Raw genomic sequence first — 15,613 nt, forward strand, 5'->3', positions numbered from 1 at the left:
TTTTTCTACTCGCTCCTTATTTCACTTTGCTCAAACGCCCATTCTTTCATCTCCCCTTTCCGTCTTCTTTCTTCCCCCATCCCCACCCTCCTCTTCCCTTTCTTTCTCTGTTTTCACCGGCTCGCTTGCTTTTTATACTCTGCATAGATCTTTACTTTCTCTATTATGGATACTACAACTACTTCTCCATCAACAACCACTGTCGTTACTTCCGTTTCGCCCACTGCTGCCACGCCACATACTACCAACGATCACTCATGTCCATGTCGGCAAGTCATCCCTTCAACCCAATCTACTTCTTGCAAATTGTGCCAACGTACATTGTTTGAACCCGATCAACAACACACCATTCAACTCGAACAAAAAGTGGCAGCCCAAGCACAAGAGATCGCTCGTCTCGAAACAGCCCTTCGCGAGAAAAATGAGGCCTTCGAACGCCTTCAGTTGGACATGCACACACTGAATCAGAAATACGTTGCTGAAATCGATCGTGTAGCTGACGTTCAGCACGAAAAAGATTTGGTCGAGCACGAATTGGAAGAACTCAGTTGTCGCTTGTTCGAGGAAGCAAACGGCATGGTGGCTACCGAGAAAAGAGAAAAGTGGCAGCTCGAAAATCAACTGCAACAGACGCGCGAGCATCTCGTGGCCGAGCAAAGTCAACTAAGGGAATTACGTCAGAGAATGCAAGAGATGATTCAGCAATCCGAATCCGATCACGAAGATCCTTCCACCTCCGATCCGCGGTTACGCGCTCGCAGAGATTTTCAAGAACTCCACGGCATCAAACGAGCCAGCGCCAATCAGACGCTCCTTTACCGCAAACCACAGTCTCTCAAAGATCAGCACACTTTGGCTGGAGGACAACGAGTCGCCTCCATGCCTCCTCTTCCATCTCAACCGAAACAATGGAAATCAACCACCATTGATGAACTCCAACTCGAAGCGTTTCGCCAATTTGTTCAATCCTCGCGCACTACCCCGCTGAAGAAATTATACCAATTTGCTTATATGAAACATTGCCAAATCGAGGATATTGAACCGTGCTTACGTTTCGGACCTCATTCTCGGTTGTCGGTGAAGAAAATGATGGATTACCTGTCTCGTCAGCCTTGCTTTATAGAACAAGTGTCCGAACCGCTTCCTCCTACCACCCATCCACCTAACCCTTCCTCAGCAGCGCAACGACCCTTGTGGGAACGGTTTTCCAATAACACGAAACCCACTTCCGGATGTTCAGCTTGCGGTCGACCGGCGAATTCAGAACACCATCCTTTAATTTATCGATTTAAATTGGACGACATGGACGATTGGTCCCCCATTGATCAATACTGTCGAGATCGACTTGTGGCGGTTTGCGAATTCTTTGTTTTCATTCGGAATATCCAGCTCGGCCTTTACTCGGATCGGCCCATTGACGATCTTTATGCAGAGAATATTCGTTTAAGGTTACAGATGTTTTATTCTCGGTACGTGTTGTGCATTCTTTTCCTTTTCCGAGTCCCATGATGACAAAAAATTTGATGCAATACAAAAGTAACACAAAAGTAACACGTTGTTCTATTTTATATTGCCATTTATTCCACAGCATGGGTGCCTTACCTGTCATCCTCGATGGTATCGGGCTTGATCCAGACGCCGTCGGTAAAGCCTCCCTCCCTGTAGATGCATTAACAGCCATTCCCGATGACGAGTATATTTCGGACTGTTCCGTGTCCACAACTGGGCCCCACACACCGACACATCATCCCGAATCCCAACTGGCTTCTACCAATGCCGTCTCAAAACCAAACTAGTGAATGGATGATATCGGACGCTGGATTTCGTCCTCCCTTCTACCATTACAATTTTCCCCTTTCTCCTCCCTCTTTTTTCCTCACTACATTATCTTGTCATTTTTAGAGCATTTGTCTTTGTTTATCCATACACGTCGATCCTTTCCATTTTTTTTTTCGCGGTCGAATCCCTTGTTCCTTTCATCATCTCATTCGTTACTGACTATTTTTTGTTTATTACTCATTATTGACTGGCTTGCATTTGTAATATAACCAGAAAAATGATGATCCCTCATGAAACAATGCGGTAACAAAAGCATGCATTAGACTTCTGAAACAAGGTACTACATACAGAGTCTTACATCACAGCGTCAATAAGACATACAGCGTTGCATGGATCCGCCTATCACACATGAGCTGCACGAGCCTCCATGCAGCATCGCTTGCAGTAAAGGAGCTTGCTGATCAATTTTCATTGGTCGCTGAATATTACTCCAAACCGAGTTTGAAAGAGAAAAATCATTTGCAAACGGGTCATGATCTTTCGTTGCTCACCGATAAACTGGTCAGAAAATATTCATTTGCCACATCAACCCGATCCACTATCTCGAAATAATGACAATTTCTTGACAACTGCAAAAAGAGATATCAAAAATCTGGCGGTCGGCTCCCTTGATATTGTTTCTTCACCTCTTTTTCTCTTCCTCTTCCTCTTTCTCCTCTTGCAACAATTTCAAATCCTCTATATTTTCCTCATCTATCGAATAAAAATTGTCATCGGCTTACATATCAGAGCTGAAATCCACCACAGCTGCTGCTGGGCATTCATCTGTTTTGAGCCTTACATTTATCGAAGCAGCTTTTGGTGATGCACGACGTTTTCCGGTTCTCGAGAGATGCCAGATTTTATCCTTCTCATTTTTTATTGAATATGGCTGGAGACCACACCTCACTCTGGAGCTGTGTTTGATATGCTGAATCTTCTTATTGTTTGCGCGCTTATGCGATTTTTCTGTGTCCGTGTCACAATTTAGAAATTATCGACCGCTTCGCCGGTTTTCCTCGGTTTCTTCTTATGCCGAACTCACATCGCAAAAAGCCATTTAGTGGCAAACAAAAGAAGCTGCAACTGCAAGCTAAAAATGCTCGCAAAGCTCAAAAAGCACGCCGTTCCAACGAATGGGAAGACGATCACGACGCTCAACCTCCACCTGCTTTATCTCAACATTTCGTTCCAGCTGTCAATGAGAACTTTGTTGCCACAAGTGTTCCATTACAGCAATCGCCTGACAAATCCAATAGGTATAGTATTGCCTTTAAGCGCATTTGTGTAATGTTCTTAGTGCTGACGTTGTTTTCGCCTCGAATTGCGTAGGTTGGTCTCCATGTTCGAAAAGCTCTCGCCACAGCAAATCAACGAAGCTCGCTTGCGGAGTATGAAACCGTTTCATCGACTTCCACAAGTATGTGTGCCATCAACGGTTATTTTGCATAATATCCTTGATTAACCTGCTTTTCTGTTATGCATAGAATGCCTTGGAGATATCGATTGATAGTATTGGACCAGTAATTGACTTTCCAAAGAGACCAAAGTGGGACTATGAAATGTCGAAAGAAGAAGTAGAGACGCAGGAAGAAACCGAGTTTCAATCCTGGATGAAAGGCGTATACGAACGCTACGGCAACCAGAAAGATACTCCCCTGAGTTGGTTTGAACATAATCTAGAAGTTTGGCGCCAGCTGTAAGGAGTTACATGCCAATACCTGCTTCCATCACGAGTAACGAGCCTTTTTTTTTCCGTGAATGAAATTAGATGGCGAGTACTGGAAATCAGTGATATCATCTTGGTTATAATGGATATTCGGCAACCTCTTCTTCATTTTCCGCAAGCGTTGTATCACTATGTGACCAAAACATTGGGTCGACCAATAGTAGGCGTGTTTAACAAGGTGAGGCTGGATTCTTGCGTTGTTTTTGAGGTCGTCCCGGAATCACTGAGTTACTGCCATGATTTAGGTTGACCTGGTTTCCGAGTTCACTGTATTTTCTTGGCGTAAATATTTCGAAGAACATTTCCCTGAACTTCAAATCGCGTGCTTCAGCTGTTACCCTCGGGATCCCAAACTTATTGACGATACCACTACATGTAAGTCGGGTGCAAAGTTTCTATATCCGTATATCTTAACAATGGTCCCTGCAGATGCACTGAAAAATCGAGTCAAGCGTCCGAGAAAACGGTATTTTCACGCAGAAGGGGTACGCAACATTTTGTCGGTCTGTCAGCGGATCGAGCGACCAAAAGAAGGTCTCCACGTTGATTGGACCAGTCTTATCAATCGCTATAACGATGATGACGAGGACGACGACGAGTACGCCAACAAGGATACAGAATCAGACGATAATGATGATGACAGCGATACTGGCAGCACACTCGGTTTGGGTACGGACTGATTACTTGGCTTACTGCTACTGAATGCTAAAATGGCACACAGATGATGAATTTTCGCAGATATTGGATATTCACAGTCGCGAAGTTCAACCACATAACAAGTACCTTACTTTGGGGCTCGTAGGTAAAGTCTTGCAGTGTTTTTTTGTTCTGCGCTGGATTTGACGCGTCCTCGTTTAGGTCACCCCAATGTGGGAAAGAGTAGTCTCATTAACAGTATTATGAGAAAGACCGTTGTGAGTGCCAGTCGTACGCCAGGTATGGAAGTTGATTTTTTTATTATCTATCAGATCAACGGTTCGTTAACTAATACATTTTGTGTTCAAAGGCCACACAAAACATTTTCAAACGATTTATTTGTCGGATAACGTTCGACTTTGTGATTCTCCGGGGCTCGTTTTTCCATCCGTTCTTCCTCGTGCTCTTCAGGTAAAGTTTATCACCAAGACAACGGGGCCCTGGGGACTTCGTGTTAAGCTGATGTTCGTCGACAGATTCTTTCTGGAATGTACCCTGTCGCACAAGTTCAGGAGCCGTATAGTGTCGTGCAATATCTTGCCGAGCGTATCCCTTTAGAAAAGATCTTGTCTTTATCACCTCCCGACCTGGAAGAAGCAAAAGATTACCAATGGTCGGCTTGGGCTATTTGTGAAGGTAAAGAGCCACCCACTTTCTACATGATGGTAGATTTATTTACTCAATTTCTGTTGGTCACTTTTAGCTTTTGCTGAACAACGCGGTTTCCACACAGCCCGTGCTGCAAGACCGGATGTGTATCGCGGTAAGTGGGAGTGATCTGATGTAGGAAGATGAGGCTCATTTCGATTTTTGGCAGCTGCCAACGTAATACTACGTCTCGCCAATGATGGTCGTATTCTCTTATCCTTCAAGCCTGAAGGATTCTTTACATCTACAAAATATGAGCAATTACGTGTGAAGGAAGCTGACGCTTATGAGGAAGAGAACGCAACAGGAACTGAAGATGAGAGCAGTGGAACTGAAGATAACGAGTATGAAATACAGACAGGAGGAGCCTTTGCGCTGTTATCAGAAGAATAAACCATGTGAGTTTGACACAGTCAACTCTATATAAAGCGCACACCGGCGCTTAGTTAACGGTGTAAACTTGTTTTCTGCCATCAGTGTTGTCCACGTTTTGTTTATAATCAATCGCTTGATTGGCAAGCACAGGGTTGTTCCGCTCCCTAAAGTAGAGGTGCGAGCACCTTCTTGAACTAATTCTGCAATCTTCAGACTAACTTATCAAATTGCCCACTAGTTCTTCTATCATTTCTTCCAAGAAGAAATCTTTTGTGTTCTTATTTTTCAAGTTCAGCTGTCTTCTTACCGAGCCAAATCTTTTGATCAGCTTCCCTGACTCTTGCCTCTCCTCAACTTTAAGCATACTCTGTCATTCGTCATTCGATGACCGCTTCTCGTATGTCTATGTTCTTTTCGTAGATACTCATATCAATGGATCTTTACCTTTAGGCTTAAGGTGCCTGTACAGTTGAATAATCGTTCATTGAATTTGCAAAAGGCAGGGCTGCTCTGGACTCATACATGGGTTTGCGGGTATTAAAAAAAAAAAGAGGCATTTTACATTACAACATCCCTTTATGCCAATGAAAAAAATTACAGCTATCTCTGAGCGAAAACCTTGGCCTATGCAAACAAGCGACACATCTTTTTTATATCCAATTCTTTTGATTTAGTCGTTTCGGGTTTGAAAAGATGGCTTCGGCCTTGATGTTCCAAATCCGGTAATTCTTACGAAAGAAACGATGAAAGAGCTGCTCTCCTATGCTGGCGACTTTGCATATGCATGACAACAACGTATGCATAGTGCTTTGATTCTGCCAATCTTATCGTTTTTCTTCGAAAAGAAAAGTACAGGTATGTTGTTGCATTAAAAGCCTCAATCGATGAAAAAAAAAAAAAAAAAAAAATTGGATGGCAGCCAATGTCATTGACATCATCTCGAAGCCGGAGGACGAATTTGCAAACCCTGCACTCTTTTTCTCTGGACTCTTTTTTCTTTCTTTTCACCTTCATTGTCATCTTCTAATCCTCTTCCTATGGGCATCTTCACCGAGGAAGTTCCAAAGACTTCGGTCACTCTCTATATCGGTAATATAAACCTTGTATCTTTTTTTTTTGCAAAGTGACAAAGAGTGTATTCACCTTTCATTTTCGAAGAGCGACTTTCCAATTATGAAGAGATCGAGTGGTATCAATTTCAGCAATTAACCGAATCCATTTTCATGCAAGAAAGCGGATCTCGAGAAGCCATCGAAGCTATTCGTAAACGGTTAAAGCATGGAACAACCCAGCAGAAATTGCGAGTGCTAGAGGTGTTGAAGCTTCTAATGGAAAACAGCAATCAGCGCTTTCATCGTAAGTGATATTAGGATATCCAGGCTTTTGCGCATATTTTATTAATACCTTGGTGCCTTTTTTTTTTTTGTTAAAAGGGCAACTCATGTCTAATGAAAAAATGAAAGAACGATTCGAGTTGATGGTCACTTCTCCGGTAAGGCATCGGCTTTGACACTTCATGAACCAAAAAATACTGAGCTGCATGAATTGTCCATAGATGGAAGCCATCGAAGTTCGAAAAACACTGGTTGGGTTGTTAGGTGCTTGGTCTCAAAAGTATAAAGGTGAACCTGGAATGCATATACTGGGTGACATTTATGAGATGGGGATGAGCAAGCTTGGTTATGTAAGTGAACCGATGAGGTGTATGTGAAATTTGACGGAAGTATTGATTTTATCACTCTCAGTCCACCAAACGGTCGACAGCAAGTAAGGTTCCGCAATCACCTCAGTCTTCTCAAGCAAGCACACCTACACGATCTGAGCCTGTTCCTCCACCGCCAGTGCGTTCGAGACCAAAGTCACCCACCAAAGAAGAACGCCGACGATCCATGCCGCCTCCGGCCAAGCCGGTCAAACCAATCGAGACCAAAGTCAAGAACAAACCTCGTAGTCAAAGCAATGCTACCAACGCGAGCAGCAGCGGTAGTGGTCAGCGTGTATTCAATTTCGAAACTGCCAAACCCAAGATTATCAATGAAGTGGCGCTTGCCAACCAGAATACCAATAATCTTGTGAATGCGCTTAAACTGATCAACACCCGAGAAGATCGCTGGGAGATTGATTTGCAACACGATGCTCGCGTTCAGGATCTGCGTCAAAAATGTGAAGAGTCAAAGAGAAAAATTGTGCGCTATGCACGTCTGGTGGAAGATGAAGAATGGATCGGTACCTTGCTTGCTACCAACGAAGAATTGCTACGCGCTCTGGACATGTACGATGTGATGTCTGTCGGAGAAGTACCAGTCAATATGCCGACTTCGCCGGTGGCCCCGACCTCTTTGCCGTCTCCAATGTCTCCAACCCAGCATATGCGATCGCCGCCTCCTCCTCCTCCTCTTTCGTCAAGTCAATTTAGACAAACACAGGACAGTCCATTGCAGCAATTCTCGTCACTCAGTGTTTCCGACCGTCAAGACTCTGTTGACTCTGATGATCCATTTGCTGATCCCGTGCAACCTTTGGAGGACGATTTCCCAAACGATAGACAACGCAAAGGGTAAGTCGCTTGCACATTTTCAGATGAGCATTGTCATTAATATGCTGGTTTTTGAATTGCCGTTAGTGAATATGTTTTATGATGAGTTGCTTGTATTTTTTATCTAGTTTATGGTTTATATATTATTTATATTTAGTGAATTCATAACGATGCTGTTCATTCTTTTTCTTTTGATACTGCTGTATCAACTCTTTAATGCTGCTGCGGCATACTTGGGAATTGGTGCTGACATTTAAGTCAAGCAGTTATTGTCCAGTAATTACTGTTTTCGAAAGATCATGCAGTGTGATGGAAATGTGGGCCAATCAGACTCAGAGTTACTGTATGGCGGCATGGAAAGGAGGCAACCCATAGTCAGCCGCGCAGTGGTTTTTAGCGTCATCAGCGCCACACAAGTCCCCAATTCTTTTGATATTCTATAGTCGCAATAATACTCCACAAACGGATCCAAATATTATATTACTTAACTGAATACATTCAAAATCAGTTGGGAACCCGATCTTAGGATCGACACTTTCACGTGGAAGCTGTTACGTATAAGAGACTCTTGGCACAAACTACGAGCAAAAAAACCATTTGTGTTCAAATGCAAGGTACAAATTGCGACTGTAATGAAGATGGTTCCTTTAAAAGTCTGAGAGCAACTTGGCCCTATGTAACAAAATTTTCAGAATCTCTGTAAAGCTCTGGTGAAAGCCAAGAACAAGACATTTCCCATAATAAGATCAAAGCACATTTCAGTTACTTGCCGCAGACTTTTTATCGTACACCCTACCTCATACCTTTTCTGCTTCCCAAATATCAGAGACAAGTAGGTAATAGATGCCAAGAGTGTGCAATGCAATGCTAAAAACAGGTGTTGCTGCGATACGTCCATATGAAAGCATGAATGTAAACACATGTACAAGAAAAAAAAATGATACGATCCGAGAGTTTGGTGTCGATACATTGCAGTGGCATTTGATGAACAGGTGAACAGAATAAAGTTTGAGTTCGTGGCACTGTGGATTGAGGAGATCCAAGCAGATATGATGCGAGAATGGCTGAATCATCGGAATTAAAATAAAATAGATAGTGCCGGTGCTACAGCCGTACGGAGCAGATGGTCATAATTAAATTATTGGCTGAATCGGACAGAAAAGGAGAGAAATGAGAAGATCATGCTCCAATTATTATTATTTTTTTGCTGCGCAAATGAGAGGAAAAAAGAAGGTACCCTGACAAAGGGAATCCTTTTGAGCCTACGATAAGGCCAGGCCCATATATTATTTGCATGTGAAGGTAACAATAATGGGAGCAAATGGTGGCATGGGGGAATAACGTACCTGCGCGGGTCCTGTCGATTCTCCTTAACGTGAGTTGCGTTGGGAAATGTTCTTCATGGCAATGACGTAAATTTATTCCCTCGTAACACTTTATCTCTCATGATTTTTTTATCAAGTTAACATCACATCTTCATTCACTATCCTTTATCCTTTACCCTGCTCCTGCTCCTTCTCCTCCTCCTCCTCCTCCGATATACGCAACATCTACTTTGCTTTTCACCAGCGTTCATTTTTGATCTCCCTCTTTTATTCTTGGACTGATTTATCCGTATCGAACTTTTTGAGCTTATTATTATTTTAAACAGATTCAACTTTTTGTTCCATGTTGTCTCATTTGGCTGCAACGCATCTCGACATGAACATGACCCCTTGTGGAGGATCCGATCGAACAAGAATGATGCCCTGCTTGCCGCTTCCAGGGCCGCCTTCTCCGTCATTTTCAAGTTCATCTATCATGTCGTCTGTCTCATGGATGGCCGAAAAGTCTACAAACGAATTGATTCCATTGCTGAAAAATGCTTTCAATGTGTTGAAAGATAAGGAGAAAGGTGACGATTTACCCATTAAGTTGATAAAATTCATGTGAAAATTTTTAACTCACCAAAAAAACTCAGATTTAATACTGGCCGCCGAAATTGGAAAGTCGCTGCTAGAAAATAACATCAAACTCAAGACAAGCTACGAGGAACTTCTCCAGCAAACTCGATCACAAGCCAATCATTGGCCACCGTCAGTGACACCAGCGACATCGTTTGAAGTACAAAGTCATGATTCTGGAATCGACGGAAGCGATGGAGAAGAGGAATTTGGCGACGGACAAAACACGATGCGGTTTATCCCGTCGCGTGGGACTCGCGAGGCAATGATTGAAGTACTTGAACAGAAAAACGCGGAGCTGACAAGAAAGTTGGAAGCAACGCTGGAGGAGCAGCAATCCATGACCAAAACGGATGAAAAGGAAGCACGAAAACTAGAAACGGAGATATTCACCCTACAGAGTCACCTGGAAATTGCATCTGCGAGAATTCAGGAGTTAGAAGAGATCAACGCAAGGCAGCAACGTGACAAATCCTTACACATTCCATCGGCTCGTCTATCTGCAGAAGATGAACTATGTGTTATCGAAGACCTTTACGCCAAAATTGACCAACTTGAAGTTGAAAAAGCCGCAGCACAGCGATCGAAACACGAGGTCGAAGATAAACTGGCCACCACGTTGAAGGATTTACGTCTTTTGAAGGAACAATTTGAGCAATGCCAATTTACACAAGCTGATTTTGAAAACTTGCAAGCCGCGTATGATCGCCAATTTCGTCACATCGCCGAGCTGAATGAAAGTTTGGAGGAACACCGTACCATTTTACAGAAATTAAGAGATCGCGGTGTCAATATTTCCTCCACAAACACCACGCCGGCACCGAGTTGCCATGGTAGCGAAACAAACTTTGTATTCCGACACAGTTTGTTAAGCGAACTAGAAAACGAATGGCACAAGCGCAACACAACTACCACCCCTTTGGCGACGCCACGGTTGTCCAAGAAACGGTCATTCGCGAATTTAGCCGCATTTCGGCCATTGCGTGATATTTCAGAATTTACAGAACAATCTCTTGCAGCATTCTACAACGTGCCCAACGATTTATCCCTCGATAACTTGATATCGAAAACCACGGGCATTGATCCACATCTGTTGGAGGAAGCGTTATCGTTCATTAATCGCATCGAAAATGAAGACTTTCAAGGGGAGATTGGTTGTGATTCTCAAAAACCAAGTACAAGTGACGATATCTATGCCTGTGACTTTTTTGACACCTCGTTCCCTTCTGAAGGACTATATCCGAACATTCACTTGCCTGTAGAATGCATGATGCAGCAACCAAATACCTTCATCGACAGTATCCGTTGCATGATTCGTAAACTCTTTGGCGCAGTAATGCGATGGTGCCGGTTTTCCATCGTTTTGACTGTAGCCGCTATGATTAGCTTCTGGGACGGACCTGACAACTTGCTAATCCAGAACTGAAAAACCAATCATCCCATCTCTTACATCTGTTATAATTTAAGTATTTAAATATTGTAAATTCCTCATTCTCCCTTTTATGTGGTGACAGCCTCTCTCTCTTTTTCGAAATAAGCTTGTCTTCACAATCACAGAATGGCTGTCCCGTTCTTTAGCATTGTATCTAAAATAAAATACCAGTACTTTCCCATATATTGGCCAACGGCATGTTTGTTTGATGTACACTGATATCCTGGTCCATTCTTAAATGATTCATGTCACAATTTGATGGACGAATGCGATGTGATCGACTGACAGACCGAGTGCAGCAACATAGAGTAGGGCACAAAAGTTTTATTTCATTTTAAATGTCAATCACTTCACTTTGACATCCACTACAGCGTGGGACTTCCATGAATTCAAAAAACGCTGGCTTGGGGATCGGTGGTAACGGTCCGAGAACAGGTTGCTTGTTTACCGTATACTCTTCTTGACTTTCTTCGTGCTCATGATCGTCCTGATCATTTTCTTCTTCATTATCGCTGTTTACCCACTCAAAACCAGTTTCGCTTACCGGGCTGTAACCATTCATCATCAGTTTCACTTGAGCCGCATCCAGTGCGGTACGACCAGCCGTCAAGTTTTCTTCATGTTCCTCTCGGAGTTCTTCATACTGACTCCATATCCGCTCCAAGTGCTGCTCGTATTCCGTACGTAATCGAAGGACTGTCCTCTCTAATCCGCTTTTTTCACTCATCAACTCCTTCTTTTCCCGTTCCAGTTTCATCTCCGAATCCAGTTGTCGATCCCGTACCGTCGTCAGTTCTCCACGGATCGTATTAAAGGCTTCGAATTGCCGTTCCAACCGATGCTTTAATTCGATATTTTCGGCTTCCTGTGCTCGAAGTCTCTTTACTTCTTGTTCAAGCGATTGCAGCTTCTTCGATACATCATCAGCATCAGACTCGGATTCGGAACTTGTCGTTGCTTGTGTGTGCTGTGCCTCACTTGTATCAGGAACGTTTTGCTCCACCGCAAGCTTCGCTTTGAGTTCTTCTTTTTCCTGCTCCGCTTTGCGTGCTTTTTCTGTCGCTTGTTGCAACTGCGCTTCAACCTTTTGGAGTTTGGCGACTTGCTTCTTGAACGATGTCATTTGTTTTCTCAGGTATTCGGACTTTTGTTCATGCATCTGCAATTGCTTTTTGGTCTCTGCCAGTTGCTGCGTTAACTGTTGATTGGTCGTGACCAGTTCCTGCTGGTTATTTTCCGATGATGATTCCGTGTCTTTATCCGTGGCAGGGACATCCTTCAACTGTTGTATTACTTCTTGTTGCGACTGGATTTCTTTCTCCAGCTCCTTGGTTCGAGATTCTGCGGACGTGAGCTGATCTTTGGTCGTAGCCAACTCAGCTTGCAATATATCGTACGCCTGTTTGCTCGTTGTCTGCTCCGTCGAATGGTTTTGCGTGGCTTCATTGAGAGCAGCCGCCAAGCGTTCTTTTTCATTGTTGATCAAAGAGAACTGACGATCCTTTTCCTCGAGTTGGGTTTGCAGTTGCATCACCTGTTCCTCCACAGTCGTCAGTTTGGCGGCATGCTCCTCTAGGCCACTCATTTCCTCGCGCAATTGCTGTTGGATTTGCAAGTTCTCCTCCATTTTCTGATTGGCCACTTCAATATTGGATTCCAGTTCGGTGATACGAGCATCTCTTCCGGACAGTAATTCGGACTGGGAAGACTCATTTGCCAACGACGACTCGAGATCCGCCTTGATTTTTTCCAATTCTTGCTCTACCAAAGTCACTTTCTGTGAAGCCTCATCCCTCGTTTTTCGTTCCTCTTCAAGCAAAATTTCTGTCTCCTCGATTTTCGATTGCAGCTCAGTCAATTCGTCAAACATCGTTTGAGCATTGGATTCGGTCTTGCGTAGTTTCTCTTCCAGCTGCTGCTTATCTGCTTCAAGCGTGTGTAATCGAGCGAGATCCGCTTTCAGGTTATCAATGCTGATCTGCAATTCCGTCTTTTCCTTTTCCAAACTGCTGGCTTTTTCGGCCAACGGTTGATTATCCATGAATTGCTGTTCCAGCATCTCCTTTGACGCTAAAAGTGCTGTATACTTTTCATCGAGCTGCTTTTTCTCATCGTTGAATTGGTCTTTCGCTTGCTGAAGTTGAGCCTCCACATCTTGTGCGTAACGATCCTTTGTTGCGACAGTCTGCTGCAATTCCTTTTCTATTTGAGCGAACGAATCCTTTGTAGTTTCCAGCGTGGTTGTGAGATGATCGATTTTGGTGGACAGAGTTTCCTTGTCTTTTTCAGCTGCTTCTAATGACAGCTGAACTTCTTCTGCAGCCTTCACAGCAGCTTCATGTTCAGATTGGGTACGGCTCAAGGTGTCGGAAAGATCCTGCAACTGCTTTGCAAGCGATGCGTTTTCTTCGGTGGAGGTTGTTAATGATGCCTGCATCTCTCCGATTTGGTTGCTCAACGATCCTTTCTCGTTTTGCACACTTTCGAGCTGCTGTTCAAGCGCCTCCATCTTGCTGATAAAGTTTTCATTCTCAGTCTTCTTTTCCTCTAGCGCTGCCGATAGGTCCTTCACTTGGCGTGTGATTTCTTCACTCTCCGTTTGACCGGTTTTGACGGCTTCCCTTAATTGCTCTACTTGATTCGTCATGCGTGTACGCTCTTCCTGCGAATCTTTCAATGCAGCATTAAGCTCCTCTGTCTGTCGTAACAGAGCCTCTTTGTCGTTGTGACCTGCTTCCAACGCTGTTGTCATTTCTTCCAACTGCTGCGTCACAACTTGGTGATCGTTTTGCGCTTTCGTTAATTGAGCCGTCAAGTTTTCTACTTGTTCGGTGAGGGTCTCGTTATGGGTATTGCCGGTGTTCAAGGCCTGCGTCAGTTCTTCGATCTTGTTTGTCACCGATACTTTTTCCGCTTCGACTTGCTGCAACGTGGATGTCAGTTGTTGCACTTTTTCATTCAAAGACTGATTATTCGATTCACCAGAAGCCAACGACTTTGTCAGTTCTTCAATCTGACCCGTTATCGTTTGATTTTCTTGCTCCGCCTTGGCCAGCAATTCCTTCAACTCGTTGACGTTATCGCGTAATGTTTGATTATCAGTCTGTTCAGTCTTCAATGCCTTCGTAAGTTGTTCAATTTTTTCGGATGTGGACGCCTGATCGGATTGAGCTGCATTTAATGACTCGGAAAGCTCTTCGATTCGGTTGTTCAAGGTTTCATTATCCGTCACTGTTGTCTTTAAACTGTTCGAGAGTTCTGCAACCTGTTGATCGATGGCCGCTTTTTCTTCCTTTGCCTTTGCAAGCTCGTCTGTTAGTTGCGTCAATTTCTCCTCTGCGGACCGCTTATTGGCTTCCATAGTCTCGATTGCTGCTTGTAGCTCCTTCATTTGTTCGGTGACGGACTTTTTCTCGTTCTCAGTTTGTTGCAACGCTGTTGTAAGTTCGTTGACCTTTTCTGCTAGCTCTGTCTTTTCTGAATCCGCAGCTTCCAGGGACTGTTGCAACTGTTCCAGTTGTGTAACTGCTGAATCGTGATTGCTTTGGGCGGTCTTTAATGCCGCAGCCAATTCATCCATCTTGGTCTTGATCAAATTTTTATCCTCCTGCTCTGATTCCAAGTTTTTGGAGACCTCTTGCATCTTCTTTTCCAAGGCTTCTTTTCCATTTTTCGCTTCGTTTAACGCCGAGGCCAGCTCATTGATCTGTTCCGTGAGAGACTGCTGATTCATATCGCCCGTATTCAGTTTGGCTGTTAAGTCCTTTACTTGATCATTCAGAGCCGTATTTTCCGTTTGCATGTCCTGTAAGGAAGACGAGAGCTCCTTTGCTCTCTTTTCCAACGAGGCCTTGTCCTCAGCTGCAGTATGACTCTCCTTGGTCAACTTGTCGACTGCGAGGTTGGCTGCTTCAAGTTTGTCTGACAGTTCCTGCGTCTGCTCAAGGATGCGCTGCTTTTCCTCCACAGTCGATGCCAGCTTCTCCTCTGCCTCGGTGATCGTCCTTTGAAGCGAAGCATTTCCTTGCTTCATTTCCTCCAGGGTAGTGGTAAGCTCATTGACAGTACCGCTGCTTGTTTTGTTGTTCTCTTTCTCGTCCTTTAGTGCGTTTGTTAGCTTTTCGATTTGATCCATCAACGATTGATTTTGATCGTCGGCTGCTTGCAAACGTTGTTGTAATGTATCTGCTTCGGCGGATTGCTCTGTTTTTAGGGAGGCGTTCTCCGCTTTAAGTTCTTCAAGCGATTTGAGGAGCTCTTCTTTGACCTTTTCAAGGTCATCCAATTGTGCCATCATTTTTTCTTCCGCTTCCTGTGCATTGGCGATCTTGGATGATAATTCGTCTCGCGTAACTCGGAAGGACTCTTTCTCGTCTTCGGCAGCACGAATCCGTTCCTCTAGTTCAGCGTGTTTGGCTTTCTCTTCTTCTTGTGCC

At 43.9% G+C, this 15,613-nt stretch overlaps 4 protein-coding genes across 4 annotated transcripts; all 4 read left to right on the forward strand.

The window, feature by feature from the left end:
• Positions 1-165: 165 nt before the first annotated feature.
• On the forward strand, positions 166-1,509 carry BYT42DRAFT_491383 (uncharacterized protein; the record flags this gene model as incomplete). Its single annotated transcript, XM_051564072.1, has 2 exons — positions 166-676; positions 794-1,509. The coding sequence occupies 2 exons, from the start codon at positions 166-168 to the stop codon at positions 1,507-1,509; spliced, it is 1,227 nt and encodes a 408-aa protein (XP_051426434.1).
• Positions 1,510-2,800: 1,291 nt separating this feature from the next.
• Positions 2,801-5,436, forward strand: BYT42DRAFT_560718 (uncharacterized protein). The gene is made up of 12 exons (XM_051567268.1): positions 2,801-3,077; positions 3,151-3,238; positions 3,306-3,517; positions 3,590-3,725; positions 3,793-3,922; positions 3,977-4,216; positions 4,269-4,349; positions 4,406-4,483; positions 4,554-4,654; positions 4,720-4,879; positions 4,947-5,006; positions 5,061-5,436. Exons 1-12 carry the CDS (start codon positions 2,851-2,853, stop codon positions 5,282-5,284), a joined length of 1,737 nt encoding a protein of 578 aa, XP_051426435.1. The 5' UTR covers positions 2,801-2,850; the 3' UTR covers positions 5,285-5,436.
• A 779-nt stretch (positions 5,437-6,215) lies between these two features.
• On the forward strand, positions 6,216-8,223 carry BYT42DRAFT_241507 (uncharacterized protein). Its single transcript, XM_051562671.1, has 7 exons — positions 6,216-6,355; positions 6,425-6,622; positions 6,700-6,758; positions 6,822-6,950; positions 7,012-7,033; positions 7,109-7,823; positions 7,890-8,223. The coding sequence occupies exons 1-7, from the start codon at positions 6,304-6,306 to the stop codon at positions 7,903-7,905; spliced, it is 1,191 nt and encodes a 396-aa protein (XP_051426436.1). The 5' UTR covers positions 6,216-6,303; the 3' UTR covers positions 7,906-8,223.
• A 1,379-nt stretch (positions 8,224-9,602) lies between these two features.
• Positions 9,603-11,171, forward strand: BYT42DRAFT_611649 (uncharacterized protein; the record flags this gene model as incomplete). The annotated part of the gene is made up of 2 exons (XM_051571533.1): positions 9,603-9,696; positions 9,763-11,171. 2 exons carry the CDS (start codon positions 9,603-9,605, stop codon positions 11,169-11,171), a joined length of 1,503 nt encoding a protein of 500 aa, XP_051426437.1.
• Positions 11,172-15,613: the final 4,442 nt, after the last annotated feature.

Source organism: Radiomyces spectabilis, assembly GCF_025331425.1.
Source record: "Radiomyces spectabilis strain NRRL 2753 chromosome Unknown BYT42scaffold_3, whole genome shotgun sequence".
NCBI classification, from domain to species: domain Eukaryota; kingdom Fungi; phylum Mucoromycota; class Mucoromycetes; order Mucorales; family Radiomycetaceae; genus Radiomyces; species Radiomyces spectabilis.